At 44.9% G+C, this 14659-nt stretch overlaps 1 protein-coding gene across 9 annotated transcripts in view; it reads left to right on the top strand.

Annotated features, from left to right (window-relative positions):
• NAV2 (neuron navigator 2) overlaps window positions 1–14659 on the top strand; it is a 338929-nt gene that overhangs the window by 226176 nt on the left and 98094 nt on the right. For 7 of the 9 annotated variants that reach the window (XM_054171581.1, XM_054171576.1, XM_054171575.1 and 4 more), the window contains 2 exons: window positions 9826–10924; window positions 12919–13031. In XM_054171581.1, the coding sequence (XP_054027556.1) occupies window positions 9826–10924; window positions 12919–13031 (1212 nt within the window). Of the gene's footprint in view, window positions 1–4332; window positions 4498–8963; window positions 9076–9825; window positions 10925–12918; window positions 13032–14659 lie in introns of those variants that run through there. The other 2 variants (XM_054171578.1, XM_054171579.1) reach the window with 2 other exon arrangements.

Here is a 14659-nt window from a genome sequence, read left to right as displayed (position 1 = left end):
GAGCATGGAGGAATAGCTAGCTACTGGGAGATAAATAACCTAGATTTTGGGGAAAGATTCCTTTAATCAGTTCATGATGAGACCACTGGTTTTCTAGAAGCCTTGGGGAGGGGATTTAGGTAGCAATCACAAATGATGGCAATGAGAGGCTGTTGGATACCTGCATGTCTGTTGTGAGATGCATGTGTCCACTCAGCAAAGGAACATGTGAAAAGAGATCTGAGTCTCACTTCCTACACCTCACATTGTGTCTCCAGTGCTTTATTTTGCTTTCTCAGTCTTCCCATGCTGTCTGAAATCAGTTTCAAGATGTGGAGAAGAGCTACATCTTCTCTAGTAGAGATGACTAGGACACCTAGGTCAGGCCTACAGACTCTTCATTTCAGGGTAGAGCATGAAGTAAAAATAACCAAAATTTTATGTATGTGCTATTTCAAATAAAGAAGGCTGGGGTTTGTCCATGCAAAAAGTAGCAGAGCAGTGTCCTAGGTAGTATGAAGGAGGAGATGTAAATACTGATGCAGATCACCTCAGTGCTGACTTTGACACAGTAAGTCTTCTCATGAGCTTGTTTCAGTGGTTTGGTTAGCTGCACACAATGGAGAGTCTTTTGGTTTTGACCAGCTCTCAACACCCTCATATGTCCACTATCCACCCTGATCTTCAAGCACCCAGTTTTCCTTTTGCAGTCTCTGAAGTCTGGTGATGTTGTTTGGGAACATTCTGTTTTTTACTTCCCAGTTTGGATCCACGGTTTGTAAAATCCCTGAACTTCTGAAGCTGTAGGAAACATGGATTTAATTTGCCACCTGTAGTACGTTTGTGAAGGGGTGCTGTAATGTGACAGCCTTGCAAGCTTTCTTCTTAGCTATTTTTTCTCTTCCACTTTGTCCCTAATCTTTTGATCTAAAACAATCCTACAGAGGGCAGTAGCAGTCTGTGGGAAAAAGGACACACTGCCTTCAGGTTGAAGGTTGGAGAAATGTCTGTAAGTGAATGTGGTGGGTTGAAGTTTCCCCCAGCATTAACTTTAGCCAGGCTAACTCAGTTAGAAGCAAATGAAGCTGTATTTACAAGCAAAAGCTGCACTCCACAATGGAATGCAATGAATGTGTGCAAAATATAGAGTCTTCTGTTTTCCTTTTTACACCCAATAGGGACTTAGTTCTGTTTTTCTACTTCTCTGCTCAAAATCTGCAGCTCAATTTTAAAGGCATAGCCTAAACTACCACAATGAAAAAAGGAAACACTTCCTGACTTGGACCATTTCCATGTGAGCTCCCAGGAAATGATTATTAATCAGGTTTTGAAGGAGACAGTGCTAATAATGTCAGATTTTTTCCCTATACTTAAATATCTTAACTTCACATTATCAAAACAAAACCGACAAGTTAGTATGATGTTAGTAAGGAGATGTAACCTCCACACTGCTGGGCAAAGCAGTCTTAGGGGTCTATGGTTAGATGCACCAAATGTGTGCACTTTGTGTAGGTGAAGGTGACCCTCATGAGAGCCATTGGCATCAAACAAAATGCTCATCTTCGGGCAACTGAGATAGAGAGATAGATACATACATAGATAGAAGAGAATCATTAGAATGGTTTGGGTTGGAAAGGACCTCCAAAGGCCACCTGGTCCCAACCCCCTTGCAGTCAGCAGGGACATCCTTCACTAGATCAGGTTGTCCAGAGCCTTGTCCAGCCTGCGCTAGAGTATCTCCAGGGATGGGGCATCAACTACCTCCCTGGGCAACCTGTTGCAGTGTTCCACTACTCTCATGGTGCAGAAAGAGATCTAAATCTCCTCTGCTCTCATTGCAAACTATTGCCCCTCGTCCTGTCACTGCAGGACTTTGCAAACAGTCTCTACAGCCTTCTTGTAGCCCCCTTCAGGTACTGGAAGGTTGCTCTTAGGTCTCCCTCTTCTCCAGGCTGAATAACCCCAGATCCCTCAGCCTGTTCTTGTAGCAGAAGTGTTCCAGCCCTCTGATCACTTTTGTGACCCTCCTCTGGACTCCCTCCATCAGGTCCATATACATGTGTGTATATATATATGTATGTATGAAAATATCTCCAGGGATGCTGCTTGCACCCTTTCAATTTTCTGATCAGATGCATTCTTTGAAAGATTTGCTCATCCTAGTGAATCTCTTCTGACATATTTATGTTGGGTGTGTGCCCACAAAGCAGCTTAGAGTCTGTCAGAATGTAACAAGCAATATGACACATTTCTAGGAGAAGATGCAAGTATGCAGCAAATCATCTTTGTGCTTCATTTTACAACTGTTTGGCTGGCTGAATTTGGCATTTAAAAAGATGTCCTCTTTTGGCCTAAACAAAGGCTGGCTGAAGGCTTCATTGCAGCTGGAGTGGAGCTTTACAAGGCCACAGAACTTTGCCATAGTTGGTATGAGCTTTAGGAACATCTAAAACAAGCCAAATATGTATTTAAATAAGTTTAAGGGGAGGGGAAAAAAAACCCCAAACCTAAACCTAAACCTAAGAAAAACAGTCAATGTTCTTAACTGGAGAGTTCATGGGGATAGAAACCTTGAGCTCTGAAGTAAAGCATAACCTTGAGAAACAAGGTTGTCGCCCAGTGTGCATCTGTCTGGCTGCATTGGGAAGAGTGGAACCACGTTACTTTATACCAGCTGAAGAGCTGACCCAGAATTTCATGGCCTTTACAGTTCCTAGATGTTTCCTTTGAAAATAAATATTTACAGTTTCTTGTAAATTTATTGCTGGGTGAGTTAGGCCAGAAGAGCAGGCATGGAAACCAGAGTTCACTCTGAAATCCTAGCAAAGCAAACAGCAGTGGTGCTCCAGCCCAGACTTCCCTAAGTGCCAGCATAATGGAATGGAATGGAATGGAATGGAATGGAATGGAATGGAATGGAATGGAATGGAATGGAATGGAATGAACCAGGTTGGAAAAGCCCTTTGAGATCATCAAGTCCAACCTATCACCCAACACCATCTAATCAACTAAACCATGGCACCATGTGCCGTGTTGCTACCACACCTGTAGAAGCCTCCTTTCCCTGGGCAAAAGCATCATCCAGCCTCTGTTCCCTTTTGTGGGGAACCCCATTTATGGGTTTTCTCCTGACCCTTCTGCTTGTTCTCATCCCTAACCAAATGCATCTAAAAATATCCATGACTGGTACCAAAGAGCTGCCACCAGCTCTGAAGTGGCTGATGTGCCTCAAGCCATGGCCCAGCTCTTCATTACTGTCACGGCAAGTAGATAGTCACCTGCATGTTGACCTGGTTTGAAAGATCTGCTGCTACAGGGATCAAGTTGTTTCATTAATCAGAGAGAGGAAATGAAGACCCTGGTATGAATAGGACTATGTGTCTGTCAGCTGTGTTTGGGAGAAATAGGTCATAGTTTTTTCAGCATGTTTATGTAGGTCCATGTGTAGGTGTAAAGATAGATGATGGTAAAGCGTTGGTGGTCCTGTTTGCTTGACTCCACTGTTTCAGTGTAGAACCTCCATACTTGAGAGCACTTTGGTATTCACCACTTCATTCTGTACAGCTGGGCAGCTGTGAGGAACACATGCCTGAGTTAAAATGTGGTTTAGTTTGTACCTCTTGACTAAGTGGGAGATTTCTGAGAGAATTTCTCCCATTGCCTGTCCCTCCTCCATTAAAACTCTTCCTCCATTTCTTCCTCCATGATCATTCCAGGCCCTGGTTGGAGCCACCACTAATACTCAAAACAGGCCAATATTCCCTTAGTGCAATTCTCAGACCACTCATATATGTGTTTATCATGGTTCATGTTACCTGCCTGTAGGAGAGATGTGTCAGGTCAAGGCTGCTAAGTGTACATATTGTCCACTCCAGCTTTATATAAGACTCATGAAGGCTTCCATACCAGTTCCCTGTCTGGAACTCATTAATGCTTTTGAATCACTCTGTTAGGAGAAATCTTGGGGGATTTGATTGTACAAGTAATGAGGAGAAGATGCAGAGCAGTGAACAAGAATGCTGTTTGTCTGGTATTAAATGGAGGGTGCAACTTGTTTTGAATGGCACAGTAGCTTGTTTTCATTATTCTTATGATCATCTAACTGGTATGTGGTCGATAGAGGTCCCTCCAACCTCTTTCTTAGGCAGTCATGTGGACAGCATTTTGAATTTTACAGTAACTAAACAAACACAAGAAGGAATTCAAAGTGTCTCAGTCAGTTATGTCAAGACAATGAGGGAAGCATCGCCTGTGCTCCAGTTTTATTCCCCTTCACCTCAGCACAAATGCTGAGTCTTGGCCCACAGCAGGACTGCTGTTTCGTGTGCTGGAGCTCCATGTGAAGCAAGGAGACCCAACAGGAATGGGGACCTTGAGTTAGTGACACCTCCATGGCCTTCACTATGGATATGCAGAGGTGCAGCACATTTGTGTGAATACACAGAGCTGCTGTGTCTCCAGCACTGGGAATGAAGAAGTAGACATGATGGAAGGAGAGAAAAGTATCGAGGAGTAAAGGTAATTTTTGTCTTGTGGTACAATAGGCGCAATCTCCCCTAGAGGAGGGAAAGCCAGTGGACAGAAGCTAAAGGAATGGATTCTGCTGAGCTCAATGAAGCCCTTGTCCTCAGCAAAGCAGAACAGTTCCTATCTGGGCTTTTCTCAGGCTGTGCAGTTTCCCTGTGGCAATCTCTGCTTTAAGGAATGTTTTTGTTGCCTTTTTGTTGTGATCCAGAGTGGAGGAGACACAACAAAGCTTCGGTCACCTTGTGGGTGGAGGCCATGCCTACTGCCCACCCTGAGCCGGTCATTCAGCCAGTCCCTTCCACCCCGCTGCAGTTCTTTACAATTGAAATAGAAACTTCTGTGGGCCAGAAGAGTTCTGCTTGTTCTGAGGAAGGGCTGTGTGCCAGGGTGCTCTTGTTGGGAATGCTCTGCTCTACCTGCTGGTGGTTTGGATTACAGCAAGACTGATTTTTATAGACAGCTCCTGGCAGAAAGGCAGGCGTTTCCAGACTTTGGGGGTTTGCTGAGCATGATAGATCATTACTGAGAAAGAGCACAGCTCAGCTATAAAGTTTCTCTCTGTAGGATTCTTTATTTGTAGTGTTTTGAAGGAGGCTTCTAGTGGGTTTCTGGGAAGGGTCAAGACTCACCAGTTACTCCTCTGCGTGCGAGATGACCAAGCTGCCACAGTGGTTTCTGCTGTTCTGACACCCTCATGTCAAAGAGCAGATCTGCTTTTGCTTCCTAAATTAGGATTTAGTTGTGGATTTGCTTTTAACTGGGTTATCTAATCTATGGGCTAGACTAAAAGATATTTCTCTTCATGAGAACAACTTATTTTTCCCATAGCTGTGAAATAAAAAAATGACAGCCAGTTCATTCTGAAATGAATAAAAAGTGCTGGGAAGTTCTCACCCCTCCTAAGGAGAAGTAACTGTGAGAGCAGCCTTTGTCTTTGTCTTGCCTTTCATGCTTGTAATGATTGTTTCTGCAAGTTTTCAGCTAGAGCAAATCAAAGTCCACTTGCTTAGAGTGAACATGACAAATTGCATATATTTTCCCCTGAGCTTATTCTAATGTAAGCTCTAAAGGACTTCCCTGGAAGAATTAAATCATCATAAGCCTTCGGACCTTTTCTCCTGGTTTCCTCACAAACGGGTGGGTTTGCAGATGCAGTTGAGGCTTTGCAGGAGCAGCTGAAATCAGATTTACCCATGCTACAGTGCAAATTGGCATTGGGGCTAGACCACCAACATCTTTTTTTTAACAGGAACACTAGGAAGAAAATAGATTTCGGGCCAAGATTTGACTTTGAAAAGAGGAACGCGATCGTTACTTATTGCAGACTGTAGCCTGGGTTTGAAAACATTTCTTTTATAGTCAGTTTCAGTTAATGCAGGTTGCTGAAGAAAGAAAATATCTCCCTCACAAAGGAACACATGGGAAATAATAAGCTTATTAATTGAATGCATGAAACCTGCCCTCCTTTTCATGAAAGAAGGGCCTATGCCATGCTGAATAAAACTTTCCCCCTTTGCATGCTGATGTGTTATCCAGGGATTGATGTTGCTGCTTCATTAGGAAACCCAGCATTTGAATCTGCATGCTGGCAGCAGACCCCCTTTCGTTTACCAAGAGTGGTCTGAGTGGCAAAAGAGCCAGCAGACTTGTTTGTGAGAAACAGAGAGCCTTCAAAAGGCTGACGTTTCCTGGAGCTGAGGCCGCTTCTCCTCAGCATCTTTTTGCTTTTCGTTCCTTGCATTCACCTTGCCTGGTGCAACGTAACAAGAACTGCAGGAGCTTGAATTTCCAGGTTCCCTGTGCTTGACTCCAGTGTGAATCAAAATCCACTGTACTCCTCCAAGAAAATCTCTTCATTCCCGAAGTGTAGCTGCTTCAAAGGTGCACTTAAGAGTTTCATTCATTTTGGATGCGTTGCATCCAGCATTCACTTCCTGAAAGATGTTGGGGAGAGAGTCTGAAGATGGCATTGGTGTCCCAATGCATTCATTTGGGGCTTTTTTGAATGGAACACTCCTGGTGGTGGTGTCCTAATTGTGATTTCTTTGACACATCTCTACTTGAGGTGCAGCTCTGTAAGTGGAAGTACTTGGTACTCATCCCGTGCTACTGGCAACAGAAGCCAGAGTTAACTTCCAAACAGGAAGGTGTCTGTGAGGGGAGCTGGGGACTTCCAAACAGGAAGGTGTCTGTGAGGGGAGCTGGGGACTTCCAAACAGGAAGGTGTCTGTGAGGGGATCTGGGGACAAAGCAGAGGTGGTGTTTGGAAACAAACAAACCGGAAAAAAGTTTGTTTTGTTCAGTGACCAAATTAAAAATAGTAATAGTAATAACCATTAGAAATCTTGGATACATTCAAAGACAGGCAAAATGCAAAAGGTTTGGATTTTCTTGGGGAATTAATTTTGAGCAGTGCTTTTGGATTTGGTCATTTTACTTGATCCAAGCTAAACCTTTTCCTGACAAGTCCATGGCCCGGAGCACTTGCCTGGGCTGTTAGGATCAAGCTGACATCCCAAGTGAGCCAACACCTTCCACTCATTTCCAGAAAAATATTGTGGAGCTGGTAGGAGCCCTGCTTTGATGTGGGTTGCCTCCTGTTTCAGCTCCCACAGCTGGTCTGCAGTGTGCTAACAGCTAGCTCAGTGTTTGAGGTGGCATCAGGGCTTTATGGCTGGGTGATGGACACAGCCTGGTACTTGGGTAGCTCTTGTCTCAGGACTTGTGCCCTAGCCTGTGGGTCACAGCTCACACAAGGGCTCTGCATAGGCTCTGAGTTCTAGTGAATGCAGGATGGCTTTGTTCATACCACAACACACCTTGCCCGTATTTTCTCAAACAGCTGTTAGGAACCTGTTAGGGAAGACCACAGATTTCTTATCCAAGTCCTGTTTGGCTGCATGCTGAAGCTGAGTGCCATCTCACCCCGAGCTGGGTTTGGGTTGTCTGTGTGTTGCACCAACCTGGTGTGCATCCACATCTTCTACTTTGTAGCTGCATCTCTCACTGGTAACTCTCAGTTTGTCACCTTTGTATTGCCCTAGTCCTGTTGATTCTTGCAACTCAGCTGTTGCCTGCAACTCAGGGTTGCCTCTCTGTGTTGGTTAGAACATGAGGTTCATCTTTGGACCCAGCTGAGGCATATTCACGTATCACAGGCAGCTCTGATGGGTTTTGGGCATGGGTGCACTTTGTGTCAAGATTCATTTGGCATGATTAGGCCAGAATTTAGTGTTGAAATGACTAGGAATCTTTGCTTCCTGTAGAAGTATCCCAGTTTGAGATGGGCAATTGGCATTTTTTTAGAAGAAGCTATACAAATTAATTGTAAATGATGCACAAATGGGATTTTTGTGAAGCTTTCTCTACATTGCTGCTCATCTTCTGTGGAAGGCAGGCTGAGACAAAAGCTTGCTTGTTCTGGGTTTACAAAGGCATCGTGGTGCAGTGTTCCAATGGGAAGTAGATTTTCATGGGTAGGAGGACTTCAGGAAATAAAAATAATAACAAAGCAGCAGTGTATGGTAAGAAGCATGAAGGAAAAAGCAGTGGTGCACAGCTTGTGAAAGCAGAGGGATTAGCATTTCCAGCAGCGTCTGAAGTAGTTGTGACCTTCCTTCCTCTGTGGGCAGGGGGCTGTGATGGTGGGCCACAGCTTCTCCCGGCGCTGAGGGTCACCAGCACTTACTTCTTCAGTCCTTCTTAACCCATCAGATTGAATCTAGCAGGCTTGAGCAGAGCAGCTAGAGTACCATTGCTCTTTAGGGTCTTTGGTGGCTTGATTTTCCTTCTGTACTAGAGTAAAGCAGGGGCAGTGCCCTGGAAGTTAGCAGACTGGCACTGGCTTTAAAAGAGAAAGTACAATTCCTTTTGGTGGCTGTAATCCAGCCCTTGCTTCTCTCCAGCTCCATCTGGGTAGTTTGCCATAGGAAAAGGACTGGCAAAAGCAGCCAGTGTATTTGTTGGTGGTTAGTAGCAGAGCTCTGGAAATCTCCCGAGTTCAGGAACGTTTTTTGAAGCCTCATTAATTCCTGCTGTCCTGCTTTGTCCATAACCATGTGAAACGAGCGAGTCGATTACGAAGGAGTCTCTTAACACCCTTAGAAACCCGATTCCGCGCTCAGCCAGGGAGATGTACGCGCTCGAAATCTTCAGCAGATCTGGTTTGGATCAGGAGGAGGGAGGTTAACGGAGCCCTATCTTCGCTGGGCAGCTGAAAGTGAAGTAAAACAGCCCCTGTGCGGTTGCGGCGGCTGGTGATTTAGAGGGCTGGATGCAGAGGGCAGCTCCTGCTGCCGAGGACGCACGCTCTCAGCCGCTGTTGATTTTTGAATCAAAAAAATGCGGCTCTGTACACAGCTTAGTCTCTTGCTAGAGGGCAGGGAAATATAGGTAAGAGCCGTTAATCCCCAGCAGGCTGCTGGGCAGGGGAACAGACACAGATGACAAAAGTTAATTGGAAACATGAGCGGTTTAACAGAAAACATATTTGTGATAATTGAGAGAGTAACGTCTCCAGCAAGGGAACTCTGCAAAGAGAAGCTTCAGAGGAGAAGTGGCCACTGGTAGGTGAGTGTGATTTGGGGGGTGTTGGGGTTTTTTTTCCCTCCAAGCTCTCTTCAAGCTCTGCACTAATTTCTTAACAAGAGCAAATAACACTGGAAAGAGCTAAACAAATGCAAGATTTGCTTTCTCTGAGTGTGTGTGTGAGGGGGGGGTGTACAGTTACTGGCACTGGCTTCTCTGACAGCTCGATGCAATGCTTAATTTGGGTTCATTGCATAAGAGCACAATTGGGTTTGGTTTTGTACGTGGAGTTTCCTTCTGGCTTTTTGCAGGTCTTAGCCTCCCCCCAATAGCTAAAAGGACTTTGGTTTCAATTTTTTCCTTACTCCTGCATTTTTTTGTATGCTTGAGGTTTTTCTGAGAATCGAACTTGGACAGCAAGTATGTTGCCAAAAGCAGAGGGAACCCTTAGTTAGAGAATAGTGCTGTGTTTTTGCTAATGGAAAAGTATTATGAGCTTAATAAGGGAGAAGACATTGCAAAAGGCATTTTGGTTTGAACTGGAGGAGCTGCTTTTCTTATTTATCCCTCTTTCTTGAAGCAGCAACTAAATGTAAATTACATGGTAGGAGCTCATAGCTGCTCTACTGGGTAGGAAAAGAAAACTGCTACTGATGTTGAAATTACTAATAGGTATCTCTCTCTTTTTCATGTTCTTAATGTAAAGTTCCTAATGTCTCATTGCAAGAAGAATCCCAGGTGCTGTGGTGTTGAATTTTGGGGGGGTGTTTTTTGGTCTTTTTTTCTTTCCAGAGCCTGCAGACAGTCCAGCCTCCCAGCCCACAGGAATGAATGAAAATGTCTCCTCCTCAGTTCAAAGCTGCAGCAGTACTGTTGGTTGCAATAACTCCTCAGCCATTCCTCAGCCCAGCTCTGCTATTAAACCTTGGCGCAGCAAGTCCCTTAGCGCCAAGCACACAGCGACGTCTTCCATGTTGTCTGTAAAGCAGCCCCCACCGGAGCCTCCAAAGCCACCCTTGGAAATGGCCAAAGCAACACCCAACAGTCAAAAATCCATGCTGGAAAAATTGAAACTCTTCAACAGCAAGGGAGGCTCCAAAGCAGGAGGGACAACGCTCGAGGGTCCGGGGTCTCGGGACAACAGTTGTGAAAAGCTAGAGGCGCTTCTCAGCTTCGAGGAGAGCGAAGAAATCGAAGCCACCAGCCAGAATGTGAACAATCCAGGGTCCGTGTCCAGTAGCCCCAAAATTGCACTCAAGGGAATTGCACAAAGGACTTTCAGCCGGGCGCTCACTAATAAGAAAAGTTCTCCAAAGGGTAATGAGAAGGATAAAGAGAAACAGAAAGAGAAGGACAAGGATAAAAGTAAAGACGTTACAAAGAGAACATCCATCACTGAAAAGCTGGACCTGAAAGAGGAACCAAAAGAAGAACAGACAGCACTAGCAGCAACAGAGATGCCAAAAAAGTCCTCCAAGATCACAAGCTTTATCCCTAAAGGAGGAAAGCTGAATAGTGCCAAGAAGGAGGCCTCTGCCCCTTCGCACAGTGGAATACCAAAACCAGGAATGAAAAACACCACAGGGAAATCCTCAAGTGCCCCAGTTCCCGCAAAGGAAGGCGAGAGAAGCCGCAGCGGGAAGGCCGGCTCAGGGCTCTCTCATCAGAAGTCCCAGCTGGACAGCAGGCATTCCAGCTCCTCGTCCAGCCTGGCCTCTTCAGAAGGAAAAGGTGCAGGAGGCCTCAACAGCAGCAGCAGCAGCCAAGCTGTCAATGGCCCCACCGCCACGACACACACCACAGGGAGCAACACTGTGAGTGTTCAGCTACCTCATCCCCAGCAGCAATACAGCCACCCCAACACTGCCACCGTAGCTCCCTTCATGTACAGGTACGGTGAACCTCTCCAGTGGGCTGTTCTGAGCATGACACTTAGATAGGAAGATTAATTGTGGACACTCTTTCAGAAGGGTGAGGCAGCAGAATGAATGCCACACCATGTAGAAGTTTTCTGGCGTTTTAAGGGAGTAGGCAGTTCATACATTTACACAAATTATAAGGCTCTGGGGAGACCTTAGAGTGGCCTTCCAGTGCCTGAAGGGGCTATGAGAAACCCAGGAAGGGACTCTTTACAAGGGCTTGTTGTGGTAGGATGAGAGGGAATGGATTAAAGCTTGAGGAGGGCAGATTTAGACTGGAGATTAGTAAGAAATTCTTGACAGTGAGGGTGGGTGAGACACTGCAACAGGTTGCCCAGGGAGGTCATGGATGAACACCTGGAGGTGTTCAAGGCTGGGTTGGATGAGGCTTTGAGCAACCTGTGCTAGTGGAAGGTGTGCCTGCCCATGGCAGCAGGGTTGGATCTAGGTGATCTTTAAGGCTGCTTTCAACCCAAACCATTGTGTGAATCTCTGAGCTGTTGGTGAAAGCTATCAGGCTAAGATGTATAAGAAGGTGTGATGGATAGGAGTATGAGTATAGTTGTATCCAACCCTACTGACAGTTCAGATGAGAATGCTAACACCTTCCTGACCAGGTACCTGGCTTTCTACCATGTGGATTAGGTTTGATTTATGCATCACAGCTTTAAAAGTTGTGCCAACACCAGTTTATCAATGAGAGGCACTGATTCTTCTCAGTGTGGTTAACAGTGGTGGAGCAGCCTGGCCTTAATAACTTCATTTTTTAAGCATTGGAGGAAAAAGGGCCAGGAAAAACCTGCATAATCTTGCTGGCTTGAAAGGGAAAGGGGAAAGTCAAATGGTATCAATTTGCAAGGCAAACATGCAGTGATAATATAAATTTACTAGCCAGACACGTTTTGAATCTGCAGAATGCACTTGTTTGTGCCTTGCTGTAGCAGGCTCAGGGGTTTTTCCTGCTATCAGTTAAGGTAACTTCAATTGAAACTTTCCAGCTGCCTGCCTGTAGTTTTGCTTTGTGTTTGGGTGTTTTTAAGGTAAAAGACATGAGAAATTGTTCTACCTTTCAACTGAAATTAAGTCTGTTGTCATGAGGTCTGTGGGCAGGTTGGACTTGATGATCTTGGAGGTCTCTTCCAACCTTGGTGATTCTGTTTATAGTAATTCCCTGCTGTGTCTGCATTTGTGTACAGCACTTACCCTTTGCACAGGAGAAGTCATAGAATCATAGAACCATAGATTCAATAGGGTTGGAAGAGACCCCAAAGATCATCAAGTCCAACCTGTCACCCAAGATCTCATGACTAGACCATGGCACCAAGTGCTACATCCAATCCCCTCTTGAACACCTCCAGGGATGGTGACTCCACCATCCTCCCTGGGGAGCCCATTCCAGTCCAGCTGCTTGTTGGAGTGGCTCTATGAGCAAAACACAGTGGAGCTAGGAAAATGAAATGGGTCTTATGACATCACCTTTCACTAACTGACAGCCACAATGTCAGGCAAGAAGTTTGAGTCTGAAGTTGGTTTTACCCAGTCCTTTATTTTAAAGCAGAGATGAGTAACCTTGCTTGGTATCGAAGGGAAGCTAGCAGGGGTGTAACATGCCAGCACACGCTACCTGCTTTATAGTCATGCAAGATAGACATTGTCAGAAAGGACCAAATTAGCCCCAACAACTGCTGTTATTGATAATTAAAATCTAAGTGGAAATCCAGGTGTCTGAAGAGCTGTGAAGCCTATCTTTGACTATGAATTTTTTATTTTTCACAGCTGAGTGCTCGTGTCCATTTCTAGGACATAATTCAACATGGGACTGATGAATTATGTAAAATCAGCCTGCTGGTCTGTTCTGGAAGAGAGGGACAGAGTGGCTGATGGCAGGTGCAACTGTCTGGTTATCATACTTGTGATACTTTTGATGGAGAGCGACTGCACATCTCTGTTTTGTTTTGCCTTCCAGATCGCAGACAGACAACGAAGGGAACGTAACAGCCGAGGCCAGCACAGGGGGGGTCAGCATGGAATCTGCTCTTTATGTCAAAACTGCACAGCCTGCTCTCGAAGACCTCTCAGGTATGTCTTGCAGTGTGACCTGCTGACTGTGGTCTGATGAAGTAACATTGGGCTAAAGCCAATTTGAAGTGAGGCGCTCCCTCCTTAGGGAGGGATTTAATTTGCTTTTATTCCTGCTGCTTTAGTTCTTGCCAGCTATCCCGTTGCTTTCAGCTCTTCAGCAATGGAAAGTGGGTGTCAGTTCTCTAAGCACTAGATGCTCAACTTCTGCACAATGGTGGTGGTGGGGGTGTCCCCAGATTCCTCAAAGTGAGTAGGAATTCTGGCTACTTCATCTTGCTCTAGGAGATGTGCAACACCTTGATGGGGTGCTTGGTGCCGTGGGTTAGTTGTTTAGGTGGTGCTGGATAGGTTGATGGGTTGGACTTGATGATCTTGAAGGTCTCTTCCAACCTGGTTTATTCTATGTATTCTTTTAGGATTAAGCTGTCAAAAGGATCCTAAATATTCCTAACCATTTGATAGCTGTTTTTTGCCTTTTAAAACACTGGCTCAGAAGAGGTTAAGTTCATTTCCTTAATGTTTTGTTTTGTGTGTAGATTTGGAGGAATCTGAGCATTCACTTGCATGAATCTGATCATTTTGAGAAGTGGTCTTTACAGTGCCAGGAGACTAAAGGCCAACTACACCTGAGTTTGTCTGGTGTACAGAAGCTGCAACTGGTTGTTGCTAGAGCACTGGCAGTCTCGATTAGAAAGTGCTTCTTATGTTTGTGTAGAATTGCTGCTTCTGTAAGAAGTGTATGATGGTTAACAGGAATTTTTATCTATTGCAAAGCAATTTTTTAGCAACCATGTTCTACTAAAATGTGGTTTCAATGTCACAGTCCTCTCCTATTCCAGTTTTGGCAACGTCTGTGACTTTATTTGCTGCCTACTCTTGCAGTAGATCTCAGCAGCAGAATATCTCAGTTTTGTCATCTCCTTTAGCCTTGATGCCCTCCAGTTTGATGTGACTCTTGAAACTGATTCTCCTACTTGGGAAAAATCCTGTGGCTGAAAGTTTCATTATTGGATTAATTTCATACTGCATTGCACGTTGTGTCACTGCTGCCTTCATACTTGTGTGCACGGATGCTGACAGCAAAGGGCAGAGGCCCTGGTGAGGAGAAGGGCTGCAGCAATGCACAGATGAGTGTGTATGTGTGCATGGTTTATATTTAGCTGGATTAAATATTTAGAAGGGAAATAAATGGCACAAAGGATAAAGTCCTTGGGAACATCTTTGGGTTCACGATTAAACATGAGGGACAGTTCAAAGTAACAAACTGCTGCTTAAACTTTTTTCAGGGTTACCTCTTAATCATCATATTGCCCAGACTAGATGTAGCTCAGCTTGTAAGCTGAGAAGTGTTTATAGCTCACAAAAGGTCTTTAGTCTTTGATGACAGACGTTGTGTAAATACAAACTATTATTCAAGTAGAATATGTAAGTTTGGGGATCCAAAAATGGAAGGCAGCTGACAGCCTCAAACAATGGAGATGCAAAACCCAGCTGTGTGCAGCCAGACCCCACAGCCAACAGCAGTCCATAAAGGGTCTGTGGGGAAAAGGAGCAAGCAAAACAAATGTTCCCTCAACCCAAATAAATTAGAAGAAATTAGGGACAGATGAACTCTGTCCCTATCT

The sequence above is a fragment of the Dryobates pubescens genome, chromosome 22, assembly GCF_014839835.1.
Source record: "Dryobates pubescens isolate bDryPub1 chromosome 22, bDryPub1.pri, whole genome shotgun sequence".
NCBI lineage: Eukaryota > Metazoa > Chordata > Aves > Piciformes > Picidae > Dryobates > Dryobates pubescens.
The sequence above is the reverse complement of the archived record's forward strand: the minus strand, read 5'-3'. Positions and strand labels throughout refer to the sequence as shown.